The sequence below is a fragment of the Bos taurus genome, chromosome 8 (assembly GCF_002263795.3).
Source record: "Bos taurus isolate L1 Dominette 01449 registration number 42190680 breed Hereford chromosome 8, ARS-UCD2.0, whole genome shotgun sequence".
NCBI classification, from domain to species: Eukaryota; Metazoa; Chordata; class Mammalia; order Artiodactyla; family Bovidae; genus Bos; species Bos taurus.
In genome coordinates, this window is record NC_037335.1 from 101,047,355 (window position 1) to 101,073,996 (window position 26,642).

Sequence of the window (26,642 nt, forward strand, 5' to 3'; positions counted from 1 at the left end):
TGCTTATTTTATATGCAGAGTACATCAAATGAAACGCTGGGCTGGATGAAGTGGAAGCTGGAATCAAGATTGCTGGGAGAAATATCAATAACCTCAGATACGCAGATGACACCAGCTTTATGGCAGAAAGTGAAGAAGAACTAAAGAGCCTCTTGATGAAATTGAAAGAGGAGAGTGAAATTGTTGGCTTAAAACTCAATATTCCGAAAACTAAAATCACGGCATCTGGTCCTGTCACTTCACGGCAAATAGGTAGGGAAAGAATGGAAACAGTGACAGACTTATTTTTTTGACTCCAAAATCACTGGAGATGTTTGCTCCTTGGAATAAAACCTACGACCAACCTAGACAGCATATTAAAAAACAGAGACATTACTTTGCCAATAAAGGTCCTTCTAGTCAAGGCTATGGTTTTTCCAGTAGTCATGTATGGATGTGAGATTTGGACTACAAAGAAAGCTGAGCACTGAAGAATTGATGTTTTTGAACTGTAGTGCTGGAGAAGACTCTTGAGAGTCCCTTGGACTGCAAAGAAATCCAACCAGTCCATCTAAAGGAAGTGAGTCCTGAATATTCATTGGAAGGACTGATGCTGAAGCTGAAACTCCGATACTTTGGCCACCTGATGCAAAGAATTGACTCTTTTGAAGAGACTCTGGTGGTGGGAAAGATTGAAGGCGGGAGGAAAAGAGGATGACAGAGGATGAGATGGTTGAATGGCATCACCAACTCGACTGACATGGGTTTGAGCAGGCTCCAGGAGTTGGTGATGGACAGGGAGGCCTGGCGTGCTGCAGTCCATGGGGTCACAAAGAGTCAGACAGGACTGAGTGAGTGAACTGAACCGAATTGATAGGCTACATCTCAAATCTCCATGTTCAGTTATTTAATTTTGAACTTTGGACTAAAATAAATAGAGTCAAGGCCAGAGATTAGATAAAAAGGATGTTTTGGCTTCGGGGGTAATTGCTTAAGTTATTTAATATTTGTTGACACAATCCACCCAGAAGATTGTTCTGATTTATTGAACATGTTTTCACCTAAGCGGTTTAGCCACAGGAGGTAATAGATCTTAAACCTCATTCCTTGCCTGGGCTCTATTATAGTATGAAGTGAACCAATGAGTGATAAGTCTCCCTGATTCTTCTGTTACAGTCTTGGGAAAGAAAGGAAGGAAGGAAGGAGTTCTGCTCTGTGGACAGGAGCTGTGGGGAAAAGTTACCAATGGGATACCCCCTGAGGCTGCAGTTAGTGGTACGTCCATTCCTAGTGGATCAAGACGCAGGGCTTTTCACAATCACTGGTGGATTCAATTAGCTGTTATTGTTTTCTTGTACTGCCCTTATCTGGTTTTGGAATCTATATTATACTAATCTCATAGAATGAGTAGGCAAATTTTGAAAATCTTTTTTTTTTTTTTTGTAATCACTTGTTCTTTTCAGGAGAGACAATGTGATGACTTTCAGTTTCCTTAATATTTATACAAGCACCACTTTTTGCATTTTATATATTTCTAGGAACTTTTGCATCCCATCTAACTTTCCAATGTACTATCTATTTGGTGGCCTTTAATATTTTATTCCAGATTCTATTTTATGGAGCTTTCTACAATGAGAGACAAGAGCATCGTCTACCTCTCTGAGTAGGGTGATTCTGTCCAGGATGTAGCATCCTTATGACTGGTCTTACCTGACCCTGACCTAGCCCTTCTGTAGTCCTCCCAGGCTGCCATCTAATTCTTCTTACCTTTCCTCAGACTTCTAACCCCAGCTTAGGCACCCTCCTTGAGGGCGCTGGCCATGGTTAATAACCAAAAGGAATAAAAAAGAACTCAAAGAGGTACACAGCAAAATAACTAGTAGATGCATGCCTAATAGGACAGGACTTCCTTCTGGGGTGATGAGAGGTCTAAGAACTAGATTATGGTGATGATTGTACAACACTGTGGAGCCACTTCATGCCATTGAAGCATGCACTTTAAAATGGCATTCCAGAAACTAATATAATTTTGCACGTCAATTATTCATCAATATTAAGTACATACATACATATATACATTGGGCTTCCCTGATAGTTCAGATGGTAAAGAATCCACTTGAAATGTAGGAGACCAAAGTTCAATCTCTTGGGTTGGGTAGATCCTCTGGAGAAGGAACTGGCTACCCACTCCATTATTCTTGCCTGGAGAATTGCATGGACAGAGGAGCCTAGTGGGCTACAGTCCATGGGGTCGCAAAGAGTCAGACACAACTGAGCGACTAACACTTCACTTCAAAATATACATAATAAAATTTACTGTCTGAATCAGTGTATGTATATAAGTAGTGGGGAAACAGTGGAAACAGCATCAGACTTTATTTTTTTGGGCTCCAAAATCACTGCAGATGGTGACTGCAGCCATGAAATTAAAAGACACTTACTCCTTGGAAGGAAAGTTATGACCAACCTAGATAGCATATTGAAAAGGAGAGACATTACTTTGCCAACAAAGGTCCGTCTAGTCAAGGCTATGGTTTTTCCCATGGTCATGTATGGATGTGACAGTTGGACTGTGAAGAAGGCTGAGCACCGAAGAATTGACGCTTTTGAACTGTGGTGTTGAAGAAGACTCTTGAGAGTCCCTTGGACTGCAAAAAGATCCAACCAGTCCATTCTGAAGGAGATCAGCCCTGGGATTTCTTTGGAAAGAATGATGCTAAAGCTGAAACTCCAGTACTTTGGCCACCTCATGCGAAGAGTTGACTCATTGGAAAAGACTCTGATGCTGGGAGGGATTGGGGGCAGGAGGAGAAGGGGACACAGAGGATGAGATGGCTGGATGGCATCACTGACTCGATGGACGTGAGTCTGAGTGAACTCCGGGAGTTGGTGATGGACAGGGAGGCCTGGCATGCTGCAATTCATGGGGTCACAAAGAGTCGTACACGACTGAGCGACTGAAATGAATGAATGAATCAATAAGTGTGTGTGTTAGTTGCTCAGTCATGTCCGACTCTTTGTGACCCTATGGACTGTAACCTGCCAGGCTCTCTGTTTATGGGGTTCTCCAGGCAAGAATACTGGAGTGGGGAGCTAGTCCCTTCTCCAGGGGATCTTTCTGACCCAGGGATCGAACCCAAGTCTCCCACACTGCAGGCAGATTCTTTACCACAATAAAAAAAAAATTAATCTCAGACTTGGGGCCAGAGCCTTCTCTGAGTGTCTAAGGTCCTTATTTATTTACTTTCCCCTCAGGTGCAAGGGTAGTAGCTACCTTTTGCATTTACTATTTCTTTAAATTTTTTTCTTGTATATAAATGTAATATAAAATCTACCACTTTACCCGTTTTGAAGAGTGCACACACTTCTAGAGGTTATGAGCTGAAACTAAATTGTTGGCAGGGTTGGTTCCTTCTGGGCTTCCCAGGTGGCTCAGTGGTAAAGGCTCTGCCTGCCAATGCAGTAGATGCAAGAGACGTGACTTCAGCCCCTGGGTGGGGAAGATCCCCTGGCAACTAACTCCAGCATTCTTGCCTGGAAAATTCCATGGACAGGGAAGACAGCCCATAGGATCACAAAGAGTTGAATACGACTGAACAACTGAGTGACCGACTTGGTTCCTTCTGGGGCTTCTGAGGGAGGGTCTCTTCCATGGCTTTCTCCCAGCTCTTGCTGGTTGCTGGTGATCCTCAAGGTTCCCTGCCTTGAGGCAGCGTAACTCCAGTTTCTGCTTCTGCCTTCACATGATTGTCTTCCCTGTGTGTGCGCCTCTGTTTTCTCCTCTTATAAGGTCACTTCTTTTTCAATGACTTCATTTTCATTGATTACATCTGCAAAGACCCTATTTCCAGGTAAAGTCATATTCCCTCGTATCAGAGGTTGGGACATGAACATGTCTTTTGGGGGAGGACACAATTCAATGTGCGGCAGGAGCCGTCACTAAGGTGGTGACAAAGAGAACTGGGCCACACAGTTTGCACATAGATCTGTTTACTTTCAGGAAAAAAAACCTTCTTATCCTTTCCCAGTCTTGCAGTGTGCTTCAAGCACCCTCTGTTGGCAGAGTTTAATATCCAGCCAGCTGGGAACAGGGCAATGCAGTTTGCAGAGTACTGTATTTTAGGGCAGAGGCAACACATTCGTAACAGCCACCAGCTAAAGTTCTGCTTGCTTTGAAGGAAGCCTTCCCTATGTTAGTTTATCTTGACCATAGAGTTCAAAATCAGCTATGGGACTATAAACTGGGAAGGGAAGAGTCCAAATAGAGGAGATGCTTAGGCTAGATCTGGTAGGATACAGGGGGTGGGAAGGTCCTGAAGTGGGAGAGGGATGATATTTTAGGCAGAAGGACCAGTATGAACAGAAGCAGAGTGTGTGATGGAATAGATTGTTACAGAATCCTGAAGGCCGTGCTAAGGTATTTGAATGCTAATCTGAGGGTGAAGTTGGGAAATAGCAATATGACCAAATTTGTAATTAGAAAATGTCCCTTATCTCCAGGCAGCAGGGGAAGTCCTTCCATTTGGAAGGAGACCCTGAGCAGGTAGCAACGAGCTTCTACAGGAGGAATACGCATAAAGTAGACGGGGAAACCTGCACAGCTGAAGAGTCTGATGGGAGACAAGGTTCAGTAAGAATCATCACATGTTTCAAGTATGGAAACATGATTCGATGTGCATGTGGCTGGCATCTCAAACACAGTATGTCTCAAATGAATGCACCATCTTACACTGCAAGTTTACATTCCTTCTGTGTTCCTAATTTCAGGAATGGCACCTGGTTTCCTAAACCTGAGTGTTATCAGGACTCATTCCCCTTCTTCAGTCTTCCAGAATTAAAAAAAAAATAAAATAAACCCGCCCATTTTTCCTTCATGAATGGATCTCCACTCTTCTCCATTCTTTGTCCATCCTTGGTGCTACCACCTTGAAATATCCCTGTAGCATCACTTGCTTGGACTGATAACTATCTCATTTCAGTCTACCTAACATCTCCCAGCTCATTGTCTCAGGCAGAATAATTGTTCTGAAATGCAAATTTGAAGGTACCACTTTGTTATGTGAAAATTCTACACTGGCTCTATATTGCTCTTAGGATAAAGAACAACTTCTTTATCCCGAAATAAAATGACCCCTCATAATCTGTCTTTTTCCAGTTTCATCCCCTCCGCTCCTCATTCCCTACACCCCTAATCCAGCCATATAGACTTTTATTTCTTGAAAAGCTTCATGTTTTTTTCTTGACTGTCTCTTTTTTCTGCTTGGTACTTAACATTCCAACTCCCTTATCCCAAAACTTCTCTCTTTCTCCCATCCCTCAAATTATCCTCTATTTGTCCTTTATTTATCTTGAATGAGTACTGAATTTCATTTAAAAATTTCCTGCATCTATTAAGATGATTATATGTGTGTCTTTTCCCCCTCTTTTAGTATGGTAAATTCCACTGATTGAGTTTTCAAATTTTAAGCCAGATTTGTATTTCTAAAAATAACTCCATTCAGTCGTTATATACTAGCCTTTTCATATGTTGCCAACTTTTACTTGGGAAAATATCATGGAGTAACTTTGTGGTACACAACGCATGAAGGCTGTGAGTATCTCTCTCTCTCTCTTTTTTTTTTTTGGACTGAGTGGCATGTGGCATCTTACTTCCCTGACCGGGGATTGAATCTGCACCCCCAGCAGTGGAAGTGAGGAGTCTTAACCACTGGACCACCAGGGAAAGTTCCTATTTGTCCTTTAGAGTCAGTTTTGATGTTAATTCCTTCTGGAATAATTGACTCTAACTGACATAGGTATACCTATGGTTGATTCATGTTGATGTTTGGCAGAAACCAACACAATACTATAAAGCAATTATCCTTCAATTAAAAAGAAAGAAATTTAATTTTTAAAAAATAGAGTCAGTTTAGATGTTAATTCCTCATGAAATAATTGACCTGAACTAGCACTTGTCTTGATCCTAATAATTTTAAGGTAGAGAGCTTTCCTATCTGTTTCCATTACTTCTCTCTCTCTCTTTCATATGTGTGTGTGTGTGTGTGTGTGTGTATATACATACATATATATATATATATATATATATATATATATATATATATAGTACATATATGGAAAAGGCAATGGCACTCCACTCCAGTACTCTTGCCTGGAAAATCCCATGGACGAAGGAGCTTGGAAGGCTGCAGTCCATGGGGTCGCTGAGGGTCAGACACGACTGAGAGACTTCACTTTAACTTTTCACTTTCATGCATTGGAGAAGGAAATGGCAACCCACTCCAGTGTTCTTGCCTGGAGAACCCCAGGAACGGGAGCCTGGTGGGCTGCCATCTATGGGGTTGCACAGAGTCAGACACAACTGAAGTGACTTAGCAGCAGCAGTACATATATATGAATATAATATACATATACACATATATAGTATATGTTCTATGTTAGAGGATATATCTATCTTTACCTTGTTTCATTTTCTTAAAAGAATCTATTGTATCTTAAAGTGTATTTATTTGCTTGTTTATTGTCTGTTATCCTCCACCAGAATATATGCTTCATAAGATCAAGAACCTTGTCTTCTTTGCTCACCACTATGTCTCCAGAGCTTACAACAGTACCTAGTTCATAGTAAAGACTCAAGGGATATTTACTGAATGCATGATACAAACAACTTTGTTGAGATAAAGTTCTTCATGTTGCTATACAGTCTCATGTAATATTTGGGACATAATTATGCTAAAAATGTTTATCTGAAATTCAAATTTAACTGAACAACCTGTATTTTTTCTTGCACCTGTAACTCCAGAACACATTAGAGAATATGTGGATACATTTCCAGGGCTTCCCAGGTGGTGTAGTGGTAAAAAGAACTCGCTTGCTAATGCAAGAGACTTAAATGAGGCAGGTTCGATCCCTGGGTTGGGAAGATCCCCTGTAGGAGGGCATGGAGAATCCCATGGACAGAGGAACCTGGAGAGCTAAAGTCCATGGGGTCCCAGAGTCTGACACGACTGAAGCGATTTAGCACCCACACACCGATACATTTTTGATTGTCAGGATTAGGGTGGTGGTACTGGGCTGGAAGAAGAACAAGCTGGAATCAAGATTACTGGGAGAAATATTAATAACCTCAGATATGCAGATGACACCACCCTAATGGCAGAAAGTGAAGAGGAACTCAAAAGCCTCTTGATGAAAGTGAAAGAGGAGAGTGAAAAAGTTGGCTTAAAGCTCAACATTCAGAAAACGAAGATCATGGCATCCCGGTCCCATCACTTCATGGGAAATAGATGGGGAAACAGTGGAAACAGTGTCAGACTTTATTTTTGGGGGCTCCAAAATCACTGCAGATGGTGACTGCAGCCATGAAATTAAAAGACACTTACTCCTTGGAAGGAAAGTCATGACCAACCTAGATAGTATATTGAAAAACAGAGATATTACTTTGCCAACAAAGGTCTGTCTAGTCAAGGCTATGGTTTTTCCTGTGGTCATGTACGGATGTGAGAGTTGGACTGTGAAGAAAGCTGAGCGCCAAAGAATTGATGCTTTTGAACTGTGGTGTTGAAGAAGACTCTTGAGAGTCCCTTGAACTGCAAGGAGATCCAACCAGTCCATTCTGAAGGAGATCAGCCCTGGGTGTTCTTTGGAAGGAATGATGCTAAAGCTGAAACTCCAGTACTTTGGCCACCTCATGAGAAGAGTTGACTCATTGGAAAAGACCCTGATGCTGGGAGGAATTGGGGGCAGGAGGAGAAGGGGACTACAGAGGATGAGATGGCTGGATGGCATCACTGACTCGATGGACGTGAGTCTCAGTGAACTCCGGGAGTTGGTGATGGACAGGGAGGCCTGGCGTGCTGCGATTCATGGGGTCGCAAAGAGTCGGACACGACTGAGGGACTGAACTGAACTGAACTGAACTGCTGTCATCTAGTGTGTAGAGACCAGAGACGCTGCTAAACATCTTACAACGGATAGGACAGCCCCTAAAAGGCAAAGAATTATCCAGTTCAAATGTCAATAGTGTAGAGGCTAAGAAACCCAGAACAAGATGGCCATGCACTTTAAGTCAGATAACGTCTAGAATCTCTAAAAGTTTAGTTTATTTTTGGAAAGTCAGAATGGGGTTATTGAGACTCGGCTTTAAAACCCTGGGCACACATCTTGACGCTGAAAACCAGACCGCATGAGAGCTAGATTACCAACCGCAGCCGGTGAGGTCGTGATGCCTTAAAGACTGCGTGGAAAGGGGACAGTAGAGCGCTATGCACACACTGGTTAAGTGCACCTCAGAGACAGAGACATCCCTTAGGTCTGTCAGACTGAGAACAAACCCAGTTCTCTGGGACTAGGAACAAGTTTTCAAAGCTACCGGAAGCGGCCGGGCTGCTGAAGCATCCTGTTCCTCTAGCAACGGTCGTGAAGGAAGTGGTTGCGGCCGCCGCGCCCGGTGCGCCTGCGCCGAGGCGCCGCGTGCTGACGTGGAGCTGAGCCCGGGCCGCCGAGCGGGGCGCAACGAGGAGTGCCGGGGTGCGGCTGGGCTCTCGGAGCCGTGGCCCAGCCGGGATGGCGATCCCGTTCGCTCCGAGCCGGGGAGCTGGGGCTGCTAACCGGCGCTGGTTAGTGCTGCTGCCGCCCCTGCTGCTCGCGCTGCTGCTCTCGCGGCCCGCGGCGGCCCTGGTGGAGGGACTCTACTGCGGCACGCGGGACTGCTACGAGGTGCTGGGCGTGAGCCGCATGGCCAGCAAGGCGGAGATCGCGCGGGCCTACCGCCAGCTGGCCCGGCGCTACCACCCCGACCGCTACCGGCCCGAGCCTGGCGAGGAGGGCCCGGGACTGACGCCGCAGAGCGCCGAGGAGGCCTTCCTGCTGGTGGCCACCGCCTACGAGACTCTCAAGGTAAGCCTGGGGGCTGCGAGGACCTGCCAGGGAAGCGCGCGGCGCGACCCCGTTGTCACCTGGCCGGTGGAGCGAGGCTCCCTGTGATTCCGGCGCCAAGCTTGACCAGCTCTACCATCATTAGGATGCTTGGGCTTTCCCAAGTGAGGGAGCCCACATGGCCCATTGATGGGAACCCCCTCAGTCTTGGGGAGTAGCTAGCCCCCTACTTTTTGTGGCTGTCTTCGGTATGCAAAGGTTTGGGCTTATGATTTGGTGAAGGCATTTTAATAAGATGCAGCTCACACTTGGAAAGCAGGGTGATTGTTATTACCGAGGTCTGTGATAGAACACTGGAAAGATCTCCAATGACAGTGCGACTGCCCCAATTTGACATGACAGAAACTTGGTTTCGGGGGATGGTATTAATTGTGACATTCAGCTTGGACATAAGGTTCTAGAAAAACACTAAGAACACCAGATGTTTGACTTTTGGCTCTAACACCCCCATGTGACCTTGGATAGTGACGTAGTATGTCAGAGTACCTGTTTCTTCATATGCAGGATTATGGCCATGAAACCTACTCAGTAGGTTGTTATGAGGATTAAGTGATCAATGAGAAACCTCCTATATAGGAGCTGCAAATTTGTGTTTAATGTCTTGAGTTTCAAGACTCTGAGAATTTCTAGTAGGAAATATTTTGTGAATATATGTATAGTTATTTAACGAATGATTTATTGAGTCCTACGGAAATCGGGAGGGCTTCCCTCCTAGCTCAGTCAGTCAAGAATCTGCCTGCAATGCAGGAGACCCAGGTTCAGTCCCTGGGTTGGGGAAGATCCCCTGGAGAAGGAAATGACAACCCACTCCAGTATCCTTGCCTGGAAAATCCCATGGACAGAGGAACCTGGTGGGCTGCAGTCCATGGGGTTGCAGAGTCGGGCACAACTGAGCGACTAACGTACTTATGGGGATGGGGAGATTTAGTCTGATCCTGTTTTCTACTGCAGCAAAAAGCAAACTAAGAAATCACAAAGTACGAATAATATTTGGTGTGTTACTGTTTCAGGGGTCTCTTAATGCTAATACAACAGCAGTTGCAGTTATAGTGTATTTTTTTCTATTTTTTTCTTTCTTTTTGAGGCACAGTTTTTCATGTTGTATGGTCTGCTTTTAACGACTACTTTGAGTGGGGATAGTATAACTCAACCGTGGATTATTTTTCCAGATAAGATTTCTAGGGCTGAAAATACTGGGTCGAGGAGTTAATGGCTTGCTTTCCAGAGCAGTTCAGATAATATAGAGCCATAAAATCCACCAAATTCGTACCAGCATTGGTGACATTGCAGTTTTCATTGTCAATTACCTGAGGAATGCGGGGTGTGGTGGGGGGGTGGTTTGAGAAAGTGCTGTGGCCACAGGCAACCAAGAGGGCTTGGTTGTCTGTTATTTAGGATGAAGAGTGACTAAGGAAAGACTGCCGAAAGATGGGAAAGTTTTTCATAAAAGGCAGCCTGGCACCTGAAGCTCCAGTCTGTTTTCTGCAGTGAGGAAAGAGAGCGGTCCAACAAGCAGCCAGAGCACCTGCCACTGTGCCTCCAAAGCCCCCGTAGCAGAGAAGCGAGCACTGGGCAGTGAAGAACGTCCAGAAGAGAGGCAGCAGAAACACTGGCAACTCTTGCCTTCTGCTGGGGTTGGAGATGGGTAGATTTGGTGTGAAAAGGGTGAGCGTAATATTAACAACTTTGAAAACAAATGCCAAGAGAGATAGACAGTACAGAAAATCTGGCTGGGGGGTGGGAGTGGGGGAACTTGCAGGACTCTTAACTGTTCTTGCTGTTTTCTTGAAGAGACAAATGCAGAGGCTGATCTGGTGGCTCTGTCACGGCTGCCTCTCAGTGTTTCTGCAAGTTTAGGACTGATCCGTCAGCTAATAAAGAGCTCAAGGAAATAATTTGTCCACTCAAGAACAAGGAATTTTGAGGCAGTTAAAAAGGAGTAATGTCTGGAGAAAGGCGCTGTTCCTCTTGATTGGGACAGGTTTGTGGTAGCTGCAGATGCCTCCAAACAGGGAACTAGAATTGGAATTGCGGTGACGGAGGGAGTGAGTGAGTGTTCTGCAGTTTCCCCAACCCTACTCATTATTATTCAGGAGAACGGAAATTACTGTGAAAGAAAAGGGGTGTCTGGACTTAGTTCGGACCCTTGCTGAGCTCTGTGAAACCTTCCATGTTAATTTTATAGAGATAGATATGGATTCCACTTGCAATTGGAACACCTCCAGAAACTTTTTTTTTTAAAAAAACTTGATTGCAGATGCCCTCTCCTGTAATAAGGAAGAGGACTTTGTCTTGCTGTGTGTGCAGGCAGGTATTAAAAACAAATAGGGTGGTCTGATTTTATTGCTGTCATAACAGAGAATTGTGAGAAAGTTGTCAGAAGATATAATTTCTGGAGAAGGCAGTGATCTGACAACTGGGGTCATCCCCTCCAGGCAGCAGTGTGTGTACGACGTGCATATTCAGTCGTGTCCGACTCTTTGTGACCCCTGGACTGTAGCCCACCAGGCTCCTCTGTCCGTGGGATTTTCCAGGCAAGAATACTGGAGTGGGTTGCCATTTCCTAGTCAAGCGGATCTTCCGGACCCAGGGATTGAACCTGCTTCTCCTGCATTGGCAGGCAGATTCTTGACCACTGCACTGCCTGGGAAGCCCAAGGCAAGAGATGTAACCACTGTTACGTCTATTATATCTGATATCTGTTATGTATCAACCACTGTTACATGTGTTATATGTTGCACTTGGATTATATTCACAGCCTGGAAGGAGGGCTGCTGCTGCTGCTAAGTTGCTTCAGTCGTGTCCGACTCTGTGCAACCCCATAGATGGCAGCCCACCAGGCTCCCCCATCCCTGGGATTCTCCAGGCAAGAGCACTGGAATGGGTTGCCATTTCCTTCTCCAATGCATGAAAGTGAAAAGTGAAAGTGAAGTCGCTAGTGAGGCCTAAGAGGTCCATCTGGCTTTTACTTCGAGCAGGTCAGACAAAATAGTGGGAGAAGTTGATGAGTTCAGAGGCTCTGGAATAAAGATAACCACAGACACCTGCCTGGAATTCCATATATCACCTCATGGGGGCAGCACTGCTGACTTGGGACCACTTTTCCTTTCTATTTGCTCTTTCTGATACACATTATTTCTCCATAAACCCTGTGAGTGGAAAAGGAGGGAGGGTCTTGGTAGGGCCTTGGGAAGACTGTGTTCTCCTTCACAGCCATGTTCAGTTATTGCCGGCATATGGCGGGAAAAGTTGATTCTGTATTTCCTTTGTAGGATGCTCAGGTGGATTCCATCTCTGGAATAGTGTATGTGACAGAAATTGTTTCTTTTGTGAAATCTGAAATAACTCAGTTTTAAATTCACTGGAGCCAGGAGCCTTTTTTTTTTCTCTCCCCCATAATTTTTTGATAACCTCCCTAATTTCCTATTCTTGGTGTGTTCAAGCCTCTTAATTTTTTTTAACATAAATAAGAAGCTATATTATATCCTCATTGTAACCTTAGAGTGGTGTTCCATCAAAACTTGTAACAACCAAGCATCTCTGACTCACCAAAATGAGAATTATATTTGTGTAAGGTATGGTGGGTTTATGACTCTGAAGTTAGTTTTGGTTGAATAAACACCTCTTTGAGAGAATTTTTTTAGATGGAGATTGTTTAAAAATATGATACTAATGTGATTTAAATGTAGTTGGTCAGACAAGGAGATATTATCACCGTTGGTCATTGTTTTTATAGCAACAGAGATTCTTCCTGTGAATAGAGAGAATGGAAAAAAAAAAAAAAACAGAAAAAGGATGGTAATAATGGAGGGCAAAGGGAACTTGCCAGTTGCTTTTACTAAGTCATGCTGAGTTCATGTTCTCAAATAACTTAAACTTCCAGATCTCAGCAGGGCTTGAAACCATTATGGTTTCACACGCTGCTTTATATTTGTTTCATAACATGAGTTAGGATGATGAAATAACTATTTATTTAGTGTATTTGACTACTGGGGATTCAGGGGGACTCATGGACTTTGGAAGTTAAGTAAACAGACTCTCACTGGGTCAACGTTGGCTCTTTTTCTGTGGGTATAGCACTTATCACACTGCCCTGTACATACTGAGTAGCCCATCCCCCCTCTCCACTAAACCTTATTTTTGCATATGTATCTATGGCAACTAGCACAGTGTCTGGCACATAGATAATGAAAGTTTGTTAAATACATACTCCTATCTGGAGACAGATTCAGATAGGATGACAATTGAAAGTGGATTTCTGGTGTTTTGACATGGGTATATGAAGCCTACTTTGACATTTTACCCCAAATTAACTGTAGTTTGAAAGAGTGGTACAGATAAAATAAATTGGATAGATATGAATGAAAAATTCCTATGTGAGAGAAAAATCACATTTCTCTTTTTAAGGAGAAATTATTTTCTCAGGGTTTTAAAGTGAGGACATTAATTCTGAATATACATAAGAATTGGATGAACTAGATAAAATGAGAAGGCTGGCGTAGAAGTAAGCAGGTGAGGAAATGGGTGGTAAGGAAGGATGCACTTATAAAACCTGTAACTGGTAGACAGTGGTAGTTTGATAGCATTTTGCAAGATCACCAGAGAAGAACACATAAAAGGTCTTGGAGGTATTACTGGCTTGCAGGTTATCTGATACTTTGAAGGGATGTGTAGAGAGTACCTTCTGCTTCAGCCTTGTCTTGGCAGGGAAGTCACAGGAACACTTCAGTTTCTCTTTATCGGTCTGGTTGATATGGCAGGACTTTCACAGTTAAGAATGATTTGGCAAAAGGGGGATTCTGAACTTCCTGCCTTGTTATGTTACTGTTTATTGTTCTCCTTTTGTATATTCTCTTAATCAACCCTGTCTCCTAACTGGTACTGACGTAAGTTCCAAAGGAGGAGACCGTAGCAATGAAAAAGGCACAGTTCCTGCCTTTAAGCTTTTAGTGTAATAAGGAGACACATACCTATTGTTCAGTTATTATTTATTTAAGTTATATAATTGTGTAGATTATATTGCAACACTGAGAGGGCACAATTATTTCTTCTTGGAGGACTGGAGAGAAAAATGTACTCTTTGATCTGGATCTAGAACAGTCACCACGGTTGACTGTGAAGGGACATTTCTGGTAGAGAAAATTCTCGGTCAATGAAAACATGGAGTTGTGGGTGTGCAGGGCTTGTTCCAACAGTGAGATGTACAATCACTTTTATGCTTTTCCCAAGGACTCTGTTTTGGAGGAAGAAAATTAGCTGCATTTATTGGTATTACTATCCTATTGGTGTTATTATTTTTTCTTTTTCAGCATCGAACTGCATTTTAATCAGTCATTCATAATAATTGTGTATCCATAAAAATAATAGAAATGATGTGAACTTGTATTACAGTTGTGATGCTGATAAACAGCCAAGTTAAGTAAGCTTGATAGCAGATAGTTTTCATTCATATTGGTCACAACTGCATGTAACACTTATAAATTTGGGGGGCCTTTTCTGGGTTTAGTGGGAAAGATGACATGTTGAACAGCTCTGCCACTGGCCCAGAAGGATGTGGTACCTTTTGTGCCACATTTGCTATTTCTGCTGTAAACCCATAAGTGTTGTTTACTTTTCACTCATCCCTTAATGTCACCTGTTCAGTTCAGTTCAGTTCAGTCGCTCAGTCATGTCCGACTTTTTGCGACCCCATGAATCGCAGCACGCCAGGCCTCTCTGTCCATCACCAACTCCCGGAGTTCACTCAGACTCACATCCATCGAGTCAGTGATGCCATCCAGCCATCTCATCCTCTGTCGTCCCCTTCTCCTGCCCCCAATCCCTCCCAGCTATTACTCCCTACTTATGGCCAAGGTTGATTAAACACCAGATGTGTTTAATTCTAGTGCTGTGACTCTCTGACACATGATGTCATCAACAACCCATCAGAGCTTTTGAATAACACAAAAACTACTGAGTTGATGTAATTCTAGGCAGAAACTAAGCACTTGACATGTTAATTTTGCTTGTGTAGGTTTATCGTAGGTAAATGGAATATTTTGAGATATTCACAGCACGAAGACCCATAGTGTACTTTTAGAGATTGTAGGGGATCTACTGTTTCTAGGCTAGAAGCCTCTCAGGTGCGTAGTAGGGAGAATGTTTCAGGAGACTGGAAGTAGTTTGGGATGTCCCCTTTAAACTATGTTCAGGTGTGTTGAGCTTTATGTATTGGTGAGTTACTGGATGTTTGAAAGTGGATAAGTAACACAGGTCTGATGTTTGTTTCAGAAAGAAAGTTCTGGGAACAAGATTGAGGATGGATTGGGGAAGGCAGGAAGCTTTTCTTGACTGAACTCATTTTACTTCCACCTTAGTCTTCTGGAATCTCACCATTCCTCTTTCATAACTTGGGAATCTCTTAACTGGTTCATCTCTCATTCCTTAATTTTGAAACCATGGTCACATTTTTCTTCCTTCTTCACCATTGGCTGTCCTTACTTCCTTATACCCCATCATTTAAACTGTCACAGACTGACGTGTGCGGCAGCACACATCCTGGAACTGTTCTTCCCAAGGTGAACAGTGATGGCTAAGCCTCAGATCAGAGGGCTGCTCTCCCTTTTGGAACTGTTTGTGACATCGGATGGCCATCAAGTAGTTCTTTAAGCTGCTCTCCTTTGATTGCCTTGATGTAATTCTCTCCCTTTGCTCTGAGCTTTCTAGCCATTTCTTTCAGTCTGTATGGTCTTCTTTTTCCTCTGCCTTCACCTTAAACATTGCATTTCCTTAGAGTCTTATCCTTTGGGTACTCTTTCCTTTTTGTTTTCTAAGCTCTTCCTGATGAAACTCAACAGCATCCTTGACAGTCCTGAAATTTGTGCATTCTCTGGGTTCATATTTTTAAATTGTCTCTCATTTGTAGCACAGGTACCCAAAATTAACATGAAACCAATTCTGTTATCTTTGTTAAAAGCATAAACTTTAAAAGAGGATGACTCTCATACAAAATGAACATGTGTCAAAGATTTTATTTAGCTCATTAATTAATGCAGGAATCAATAAGATATTAAAGTGAAAGTCTCTCAGTCGTATGCAGCTCTTTTCGACCCCATGGAATAGTCCATGGAATTCTCCAAGCTGGAATACTGGAGTGGGTAGCCGTTCCCTTCTCCAGGGGATCTTCCCAACCCAGGGATGGAACCCAGGTCTCCTGCATTGCAGGTGGTTTCTTTACCAGATGAGCCGCCAGGGAAGCCAAAGAGAAAAAATGTCACACCTTTTACAGTCAAGACAAGGAGTGCTGAAATGCCTGTAATACTGGTCAGTATGACAAGGCAGTCATCATTTCCCTTAATTCTACTGGACGCAGTTTGTCTTTGTGTGAATAAGAATTATTTGCGTTGCTCCCCAGTTTTCCGCAAGTTACTTTTTTTCCTACAAAGTGAAAGTAGGCTTTTCAAAGATAAATAAAAGCATGCCCCTCCTACAGGAATAGGTAATCCCTGGAGGCTCCAGGCATTGGAAAGCTGTCCAGTAATTTTTTTCCTCCCCATTTCAAAATCTTCCACAGTTTCCCCCTGCACCTTATCCACACGTGATGCCCTCTTCCTTTATTCTTAAAATAACATGGTTCACAGAGTGACTATAATTAGAAACATCACTGTTCTCAACGTGATTGATTCCTGTACCCCTTTAATCACTGGAAGTCTTATTTTTTTCTACTTCTTAGTCTCTGAAATCTGTTTCTCCTTCATTCCATTCTTTATAATACTGTCAGAGTTATCTTCCAAAAATACACACTTTCTACTCCTACTTGAAAACCATTTTATGTTTGAATAGCGCAGACAGTTCACACTCTAACACTTGAGCATGGCGTGTACGAGCCCCTACTCCTTTCTTCCCTAAACCTCCGCAGTGCCTCAGCCTCACCGAATCTGTTCTATTCACTATGCTTCTGAACCTTAGCACTTGCTGCTCCCTTTGCCTGGAACAAATTTTGCTGCATCTTATTTACTTTTCAAGATTGAGCACTCATTTCATGCCTTATGTGAATCCTGTTACCAGTGGTCTCAGGCAGAGAAGTCGGTGCTTAGTCCACAGCTTTTCTTGCTTGCTAGGTTCTTCCTGTACATGGGGGAGCTCTTGAGGCCAGGACTTTTGTTTGTCTTTTTATCCCCCTTTGTGTTCAGCACATGGCTTAAATGCCTTGCATAACTATTTGCTGAGCTGAAAATAACTAAGGTTTTTTAAAGCTCAGGTACCCAAATAGATGGTTAACAAACTGAAACACAGGAACAGATCTGGATTGTGACCATGCTGAACTTGAGATATTTCTGTTATATTTAGGAAATGTTCAGGAGATATCTCAAAAGAAGAGGAGCAGGAAAACCAGATCTGAGTGTCACTCTTACTGCAAATGGTGGGTGTTGCTGTGAGCGCGTGCAGACTGAGAAAAGGAGAGGTTTAAGAGGGTAGTTGCCTGAGTGGCTGCTGGGCAGGGAACAGGAAGAGAAATGGAACTCAGAGCAGTTAACTTTCTTCCTCTTTAGTAGTCTAAAGAGGTAGTGTAATAATAGTCTGGAAGGAAAATCAGGCGTTATTTTTTTTTTAAAGGATCATTTGTGTGTGAATTTCTTTCAAAAATAGGATGAATATATATATTTTTAAGAACGAACTATTACTGTATTTTCATATATTATTGATTCTTGGCCTTTACCATCCTAAATGGTTTCTATTATTTATATAATCGAAAATTTTTAATATGAAACTGGTTGCAATATCAAATTATTGCAGTTTACATCTGTTGAGATCAAACAATTCATTATTTCTTTCAAGGACAAGAACATAATATATTTTTGCCTCTGGGGAGGGGGAATGATCATTTTCACAAGAGAAGGAAGGATTCAGTATTTTCTTTGCTTGTGGGTTTCCTCTTATTCACTTTTGATCTAGATATTGGTGGTTATGTTCCAGTCCTCCTGCATATGCCCAAGAGGATTGGGAGTGGAGTGAACACCAGCAGAAGCACCATTTTTTCCTGTAGAGATTAGAGACAAGGAGCTTATTGCCCTGCTTGTCAAGGCTCAGGACAGAGAGGAGGAAGAAACAAGTATAAAGGTTTTGGCTTTGGAAAGAAGCTGGAATCTCCTGACCCTGGGACCTTAAGATCCACAAAATTGCTGAAAGAAAAAGTACTACCTTATTGAAAGGTAAGACATTACACTGTTTTAAGGTTTAAGCTCTTATAGCCACATTAGCATATCTTTATAAGCTATGAAATCAAGCAGTCATTTCTGCCAAGCCCAGGTTTTTGTGGTAAGCCATCCCACCTTCATGGTGAGGTGGAAACCTGGGTGGCTGGGGAGATGTCTGCAGTGAGGAGAGCCTTTACAAAATTTCATTCAGTTTTGAAATGTTATTTATTGAATGCCAGGCACTGTGCTAGGCCTTGGATATACAGAGATTAATGGATGACCCTACCTGCCTTCTAGAAGTTCTCATTCAAGGCAAAGATAAAAACTCTGATGATTACAATGTGATAAGTGCTATAATAAATGGGTAATAAGTGTAGTAAGAGTGGTCTGAATCTGTCTACTATTGTTTATGTCCTAAGGGTTAATAGAAGCTCATGAGGTTGGGTAAAAGGAAAGAGAAAGAGCATTTGAGTTAAAGTGAATTATCTGTTCAGACATAGATATAAAAGAGCATGTTATACTTAAGAAGAACACACCAAATTCCAGAAGTTGCTATCTAATGTTTGCTGTGGGCAAAAGGAGAGAGAGTGATGAGATGTTGCTAAGTAGGTAAACGCAGGCCAGTTGTGGAGGCCCTGTTGCATGCCGAGGAAAACTGAACTCCCCTTACTAGCCACTGGGAAGCGCTGGAGATGACAGACAGACGAACAAACTGTGAGGCTACTTAGGTCCCAAGATGGGCAGGAGGAAAAATAGATATATGATATTAAAATAAGAATGTACATGAAACTCTTTAACTGGGTCCCAGTCTGTCTTTTCTTTTCTCCTAATATTCCTGGTGTCCTGTGTTCTTATTAGGTTGATTCTAAACTCAGTAGGTTCCTGAAGAGTAGGACTTGATGACTTAGATTGTTGAGACTCCCTAACCCCTCAATTTGTGCCAAACTTGAAGCAACCTCGTAAAGTGTATTATGCATGGCTCAGCTTAAAATCCATTTTCTTCATTCTGGACAGAAAGCTATAAACCCAGTAAAGAAAGAAGATTGTGGCTGAATAAATGCTATAACAAGGGAAACGCAGGCCTTCTTGTCTCTAATCATGACCAAAACAGGGTCATGAAGTTATGGGCCCCAGGGAAAAGAAAACCATTCTAAGAGAAGTCAGGCTTGACCCTGAAACCGTTTACAGGGATGAGGCAGTTTGAGGACTCATTATAGAGGGACCTCAATAGACCCTACAGGCTCTGGTGACAGTAAAGAGCCCAGACATAAGGTATAAATTTTGAAGTTGCTGGTGCTGGAGCGTTAGCTGACCATCCTGTTAATGAAGCTCTGGGCTGGATGGAGTCACAGATCTAGGGGCCAGGGAGACGATGGTGACTCGGGGTAAGACATGGGTGAGATGCTTGAAGAAGGATATCTGCATTCCATGGATTATGACCTTTACTAAGATAAGAGAACAAAGAAGAGAGCATAGCCACTAGACACGTGGTATCCACAGAGCGCATTTCAGGGGCACTCAGATCTCGCTGGATGCTGCAGCCAGGAGTGTAGACAGTCAGACCCGGCTGAGGGCTCTGCGGGGATAAGGATGCTGGAGGACTGGAGGAGCCTCACCCTGGGGGCAGTTAGTTTCAAAACTTGTCATCTAGTTGGAGCAAGGAGAAGAATCGTGTTTGAACAAATACATTTCAAAAAGCATCTGCCAAGGCTGGGAGGCTGAGTTTAAAAGGCAATAATTTCAGGCCAGAAACAGCATATCTATAAAATTAGTCCAAAAAGCAAAAAAAAGGAGGGAGGATGGAAAAATTCTCAAAAAGTGTCCTGAAGTACTCAAAATGAGGTACATCAGATAGGCTTTAGTCTTCAGAGCTATCTGTATGACCTGTAACGTTTTACCCTCTTTAGGTTAGAAGCTCTAGAATATGATGATGGCTTATAGAGGAGAAATGGACTGACAGCTGAGGCGTGTGGCGTGCGGCTTGCAGGCTCTCAGTTCCCTGACAAGGGACTGAACCTGGGCCATCGCAGTGAAAGCCTGGCATAGGATCACTAGGCCACCAGGGAACTCCTGAGAAAATCTTTTCTGATGAAAGAGAATGTACAAGAAGTGAATTTGAAAATACCAGCCTGAGCTCAGCTTCCCTTATATAACAGATGATTCTCATATTGGCTCTCCATATAGTGCCATGGAGTAGACTTTAAATATATTTACTAGATCTAATTATACTAGATACTACTTCATCTAGCTTCAAATTCTAGTCAGAGGTAAAAAAATATTTTGAATGTAATGAATGTAAGAACTGTTACCGAGAATGTGCTCATTCAAATTCAGAATTCTTTTTTTTTTCCCCCAAATTCAGAATTCTTCATAGGAAATATATAGTGATTTTAATGGGTACAGGAAAGATTTTGTCATTAGCAAACTTTTTATTTTAAATCTAAGAAACTGCATATTGGAGGACTCAGGAGGAGGCCCTGAACAGATCCAAGCGCCTCTGTGGTTACAAAACACTAAATGTAGATTTTGAAATGGTTTTGCTAATAATCTGCAGCTTTATGAATGTTGAATAATTAATCATAGAAAGAAATCCTCTAGGTTTAAAAAAGATTTTTGTTTTCATAATGGTTTCTGTTGTACTCACTTACAGATAAAAGAATTTGCAGTGGTTTTAGTGTTTAACATTTTTTCTGGAAACAAGACAAGCTGAAAAACAGGTTTTTGTGGGATTAAAAAAAAAGCAAATCATAATTTAATAGCTTTTTAACCTATGTAACTCAGTAAAAGATTGGCATTTGTACCCGTTACAAATTGATTAAAATTACAGAAGGTTTTAAAAAATGTTTTATTTGTAAACATTTGAGCAGCATTTCAGAAGCCTATAATTTTTTCATCATGTTTACACAATTAAGAAAGAGTTATATACTACTTTATTTATGAACTGGGCTGTGAAAACGTGTTATAATAGTAAAGGAGTACAAATTTTTAACATGTTTTTGTATGATATACGTCATTTGATATTCAAAACAGCCCTGTAAAATTAGTACAGGAGCTATTAATATCTCTGTTTTATAAGTGGAGAAGAGTGAGGCTCAGAGAGGCTAAAATTTTTGCCTAAAGTCACAGAGGTAGATTTTGACCATTCTACTCCATCAATGTTTCAGTGTTTCCTTGAGATGAACATAATTTAGTTTTGGGGGCGTAGACTGGTTTTGTCTATTTTGTTGTTATCTTCATCTTTGCTTTCAGAAGAAAACCTCCTATACAAGGCTGGGAAATGATTGTGAATATATACAACAGAAATAAACATTTTTTTTCTGTCAACAGTTACTGAGTGTAGGTGTCAGCATGCTCTTAAAGTTTAAGAACAAATCTGTATCCTTATTAGCACCACAGCACTGGCTAAATAAGCATAGTTCATTGCTATTGAAGAGTTTTTATTTTTTCCAGGAGGCCTAATAGTACTCAAGAATTTGAGGAAAAATTTAAATTCTGCTTTATACCTAACATTAAAGTTCTGGAAACAAATTTGTGTGTGCCTTTGAAGAATTATGGGAAATTTTTTTGACAATTTGTTCTTTTACTCAGATTGACTATATAATTATAAAATTCTAGGTTTGACGTCAACAGATTATTAACTAAGGCCATTTTATGAGCTGTCGTATGAAACTGGGCATCTTGTTATTTTTATTTTATAGGATGAAGAAACTCGAAAAGATTATGACTACATGCTGGATCACCCAGAGGAGTACTACAGCCATTACTACCACTACTACAGCAGGCGCCTGGCCCCTAAGGTGGATGTGAGGGTTGTGATTTTGGTCAGCGTGTGCGCTATTTCAGTGTTTCAGGTGGGTATTGTGGGTATGTTCATCTACGTGCATGTGAAGGAGTGCACGTTGCCTAGTGCTAGTCATTAAAACTGAACTAGAAGTATGTTTTTGTGCAGTTTTACTTCCAGTTCAGATTAATTTTTTATGTTAGAAAAATATTTAATCAGTTGATAGTATTGGAATCTTTGACGGCAGGAATCGTGCATATCATTATATAACGACTAAAACTAATTACCAAACAACAAACCCAGATCTCTTCCTCATTGCCCGCTCTATATTTCCCATATAACAGCCAGAGTGAATGTCAACTAGATCCCTATGGTTTACTGGTGGCCCTTGAGCAGCACCGGTTTGAATTATGCTGGGTCCCCTTATACTCGGCTTCTCTGCACCAGTTGCGGTCCTCGTTACAGAACCACACAGTGGAGGCTGTTGACTTGGAGGACAGGGAGGAACCGTGTATACGTACAGTTGGCACCTATGGAGGGCCAACTATGAGTCACACGCAGAATTGGGGCCCCCTCGTGTTGTTCAAGGACCAAACTGTACTTTCATAGGACTTTTCAATGATTTCCCATTAAACTTGGGGAAAAATCCAAATTCCTTAATATGGTCTAACAAGTCCTGGCATCTGCCTACCAAATGCCAGGAGTGTAGTGCTTGCCACCATTGCAACAAACAAAACCCTCACACATCTCCACATGACAGCTTAAGGGCACTACTGCTCCAGTTTCAAACCCCCTGAAATAGAGTGAAAGTGCTACAGTAACTTTATGTTGTTTTACTATATCACAGAAATATCAGTTCAGCCTGAAATGAGTTTTCCCTACTGTAATTCCTAAACTAACCGTACCTATCCTATCCTTCTCTAGAGGGGAAGAAAAAAAAAAAAAAAGTGACTGGAATGAAGCAATTTCCTAGTTTCAAAATTACTTCTCCAATTTAATTCCCAGAAATGAAATTCAATTTCTATGACAAGAGAATTCCTATTGAAAACTAAGATTGTATATTTTAAATGTTTCAGCTTTTTTAGTATTGCCTTTTCAACAGGAAGAGGAAGGGCAATTTTACTTTTCTGTTTTAGATAACATAATACTCTAGTCGCTTTTTTTTTTGCGATTAATAGATTGCTTCTATAATATTTTAGGATACTGGTATAATTGCTGTATTTATTCAGTAAAATAGCTGAAAGGTGTGGTGAGGTACTATATGAGGAGTAGGACTCTTTCTGATAATAAAACCCTTTGTGGTTGAATATATTTAAGAAATAGTTGAATGTTTTCCTGCCCAAATAAGTAAAGATTCAAACATACTTGAATCTTTCAGTTCATAATATGATGAACATTACTGTGGTATGTGCAGATGGTTTAGGAAATAGATAAATATCGTTGCCTGAGTCTGTACCCTGTGGTTGTTTGAAAGAAACTCCTTACCACCTAGTTTTGCCATTTGACTCCTCCAGTAAGTAGATTGCAACTTTAAAGAGAGAAGAGAGATTTCTTAACTGTGATCTAAGGAGGCGTCGGATGGTAAAGATGTGGGATCAACAGGTACGGTGTGATTCCCCTGAGCATCCTCTGATCCTGGGTGTCTCCTGTGGAGAATCACCGGCTTTTTGGCTCAGCTGATGACTTATCTGACTTGTCAGTCCTGAAGATTCCTATGTCCACACAGCTATTATTCAACTGTATCTTTAACCTACAGAGTAAGATCTTTGATGTCTCTGTTTTTAATCGGAATGGGTTTTTTGCAGGCAGGGTTGTGTTCACCAAGATGAATTTTGGTAATAAAAGTGACCCGTTTTTCTTTGTTCAATATTCTAGTTTTTCAGCTGGTGGAATAGCTATGACAAGACGATCAGCTACCTGGCCACAGTGCCCAAGTACCGTATCCAGGCCATGGAGATTGCCAAGCAGCAGGGGTTACTGAGAAAAGCCAAAGAGAAGGGTAGAAACAAAAAGTCCAAAGAGGAAGTTCGTGACGAGGAGGAGAACATCATAAAGAACATTATAAAAAGTAAAATAGATATAAAAGGAGGCTATCAGAAGCCCCAGATACGTGACCTTCTCCTGTTTCAGATTCTCTTAGCTCCTTTTCACCTGTGCTCGTATATAGTGTGGTATTGCCGATGGATCTATAATTTTAACATCAAAGGCAAAGAATACGGGGAAGAAGAAAGACTGTATATCATACGTAAATCTATGAAGATGTCAAAGTCTCAGTTTGATAGTCTAGAAGATCATCAGAAAGAAACTTTTCTTAAACGGGAGCTTTGGATAAAGGAGAATTATGAGGTGAGTAATGACTCTGCTGTGATTTTTACTGTTATCTTCCTTACCAACTTAAAACTAAAGGATCACAGAAGTGTGCTCTAATTTCTGAAATCAAAGAGTTCAATGTGGATAAAGATCTTTTGTTGACAATATAACTAGACAATAAAACTAGTGAGTTTTTAACCTGTGAATTTGTCCTTTTAAAAGATGAACTTCAAATATTTTAATTTACTAATGCTAAACATTTAAAGAATGGTCTAATTTGTTACGTTAAATTGCACTGGGATAGAATGTATGTTTGCAAGGATGTCACCATTTTCTGTTAATTGCACTAAGTAAACTTTGACCGTAACATCATATGGAAACCTGAACTAATTTTATGGCTGACCCAACCAATATATGAAAAGCTTTCACTTTTAAGTAGTTTAAGCAGCCCACTATACAATAAACTGTCTGTCATGGGTGCTATCCTGGGCTGAATTATGGTATTATGTGAAATTATCTTAGGCATTATTTCCTGAAATTTGGAAGGAACGTAATTTCTTTCTAAAATTTGATATGGCTGTTAAATTGGTTATGAAAACTTGTCCATTTAACTTCAACTGACATCCACTAAAGATGATAGAAATGAAAGATATTCTTTGTTTTTAACCTCTGTGGTTTATTTAACCTTCTTTAGGAACTTTAAAAATATTTTGAAAAACCAATAATTATCTTTGAAGATAAAAGAAGTTGTAAGTTCAGTTTGGAGACAGAAGTATTTATAAGGTCACTTTGTTCCTTGGTTAGGATCAACATATACTTAAAGTCATCTGTTAAATTTACTGAGTACCATGTTAAGAAAATTTATGTTGATTCTTTAATATTGGATGTTAGTTGTAGAGAAGAAATGTTTAAACCCTTTAAACTCACATATAATTTCAAGGAAGAAAAGAATGTATTTCCAGGTTATAGAAATCAGTGGAAAAAAACACTAGTTCTTACATGAGTTGTTGTTTTTTTATTTTTTAATTTAACACTGAATGTTAAAGTGCTTAATTGCTTACTATTTTTTGGTGCATGGTCTTCAGAAGACAAACCAATACATCCATTGGAAACTTTTACCTAAAATTATATTTGAAACATGTAAACATGCTGTTGTTGTGTCCAACTCTTTGCGCCCCGTGGACTGCAGCACACCAGGCCTCCCTGTCCCCCTCCATCTCCCGGAGTTTGCCCAAGTTCACGTCCATTGAGTCAGTGATGCTATCCTGCCTTCTCATCCCCTGCCGCCCTCTTCTCCTTTTGCCCTCAGTCGTTCCCAGCATCAGGGAAACATGCCGTAAAGCTAATGAAAACGTTTCTCTTTGGATTGTCAGGTCAGTTTGTGTTATTTATACTTATAGGTCTACAAACAAGAGCAAGAAGAGGAACTAAAGAAAAGACTGGCAAATGACCCTAGATGGAAGAGATACAGGAGATGGATGAAGAATGAAGGCCCTGGACGGTTGACATTTGTGGATGACTGAAGACCGCTGGAATGCTGCTGTGCCAAACCTTAACTGTGATACTATTTTCATACCTGAATTATTTTAGCAGTGTATCGACTGCACCTCAGCAGCAACTAAAATTCCTCAAGAATTAAACAGAATAATGTAGACATTTAAACTTTCCCTTCAAACTTTATACATAAAACATTTATGATTGTTCAATTTTTATAATCGATTTGTGGATTTTGTTAAAAGACTTGACATGAAGATTTATTAGTTGCCATTTAAAAGTTTTATATCTTTAGTTAAAAATTTGACACGAAAATTTATTAGATACCATTTAAAAATACTACGTGTTAAGTGTTTATTCTTCAAAAGTGTTTCCTTATTCTTTGTTATAGTGCTACATTTTTCTGCTTTTGTGACCTCTGATAGTTTCACAGAACGTAATTATAACAGCATTTAATAACGTTATTGAGCGTGTCTTTCTAGACACAAACTTCTTCAGCAAAACGAATTCAACTATCATGTCATCTTCATGACAGTCATTATAGGATTGAAATAAGTTCAAAATATCTCTCTGGGAGAGTCTTCTGCTGGGCTGTCTCTATACTATCTCCCCCAGTCATAATATTGTTAATAAGATCAGAAACTCTCCAGGAGAGTGAATGTACCTTCCTGTCCTTGTGGGATGGTCTTGATTACAGTCATTATAAGACTATAACTGTGTTCGCAAACATTTCTCCAGAAGAGGACCTTGTAAGAAGGTCTTTTTGTACCACAGCATTGCTTTCTTAATCCTCCCTTCAATTAAAAAAAAAAGAAAACTGACAGAGCAGAAGTAGTGTAATGAGAAATTCATATATTATAAAGTCCTTGATGAAAAATCCATTTTATGTGAGCGTCTTTACATGAATTTAAACCAGAAAGAAGAGGTGCATGGGTGTGTGCTGTTCTATCAGACAATGAGATGTAAAT

The 26,642-nt window shown here is 41.2% G+C and overlaps 1 protein-coding gene across 1 annotated transcript; it reads left to right on the forward strand.

Moving 5' to 3' along the window:
* Nucleotides 1-8,477: 8,477 nt before the first annotated feature.
* On the forward strand, nt 8,478-26,013 carry DNAJC25 (DnaJ heat shock protein family (Hsp40) member C25). The gene is made up of 4 exons (NM_001204995.1): nt 8,478-8,874; nt 21,788-21,940; nt 23,746-24,216; nt 25,581-26,013. The coding sequence occupies exons 1-4, from the start codon at nt 8,542-8,544 to the stop codon at nt 25,701-25,703; spliced, it is 1,080 nt and encodes a 359-aa protein (NP_001191924.1). The 5' UTR covers nt 8,478-8,541; the 3' UTR covers nt 25,704-26,013.
* The last annotated feature ends 629 nt before the right edge of the window (nt 26,014-26,642 follow it).

What these genes read in the sequence shown, in the direction of transcription:
- DNAJC25 (NM_001204995.1), top strand. Translation starts at nt 8,542, where the DNA reads ATGGCGATCCCGTTCGCTCCGAGCCGGGGAGCTGGGGCTGCTAACCGG. An exon ending in CCGCCTACGAGACTCTCAAG is followed by an intron (nt 8,875 to 21,787) that starts GTAAGCCTGGGG and finishes TTTATTTTATAG; the next exon opens with GATGAAGAAACTCGAAAAGA. An exon ending in GGATAAAGGAGAATTATGAG is followed by an intron (nt 24,217 to 25,580) that starts GTGAGTAATGAC and finishes TTATACTTATAG; the next exon opens with GTCTACAAACAAGAGCAAGA.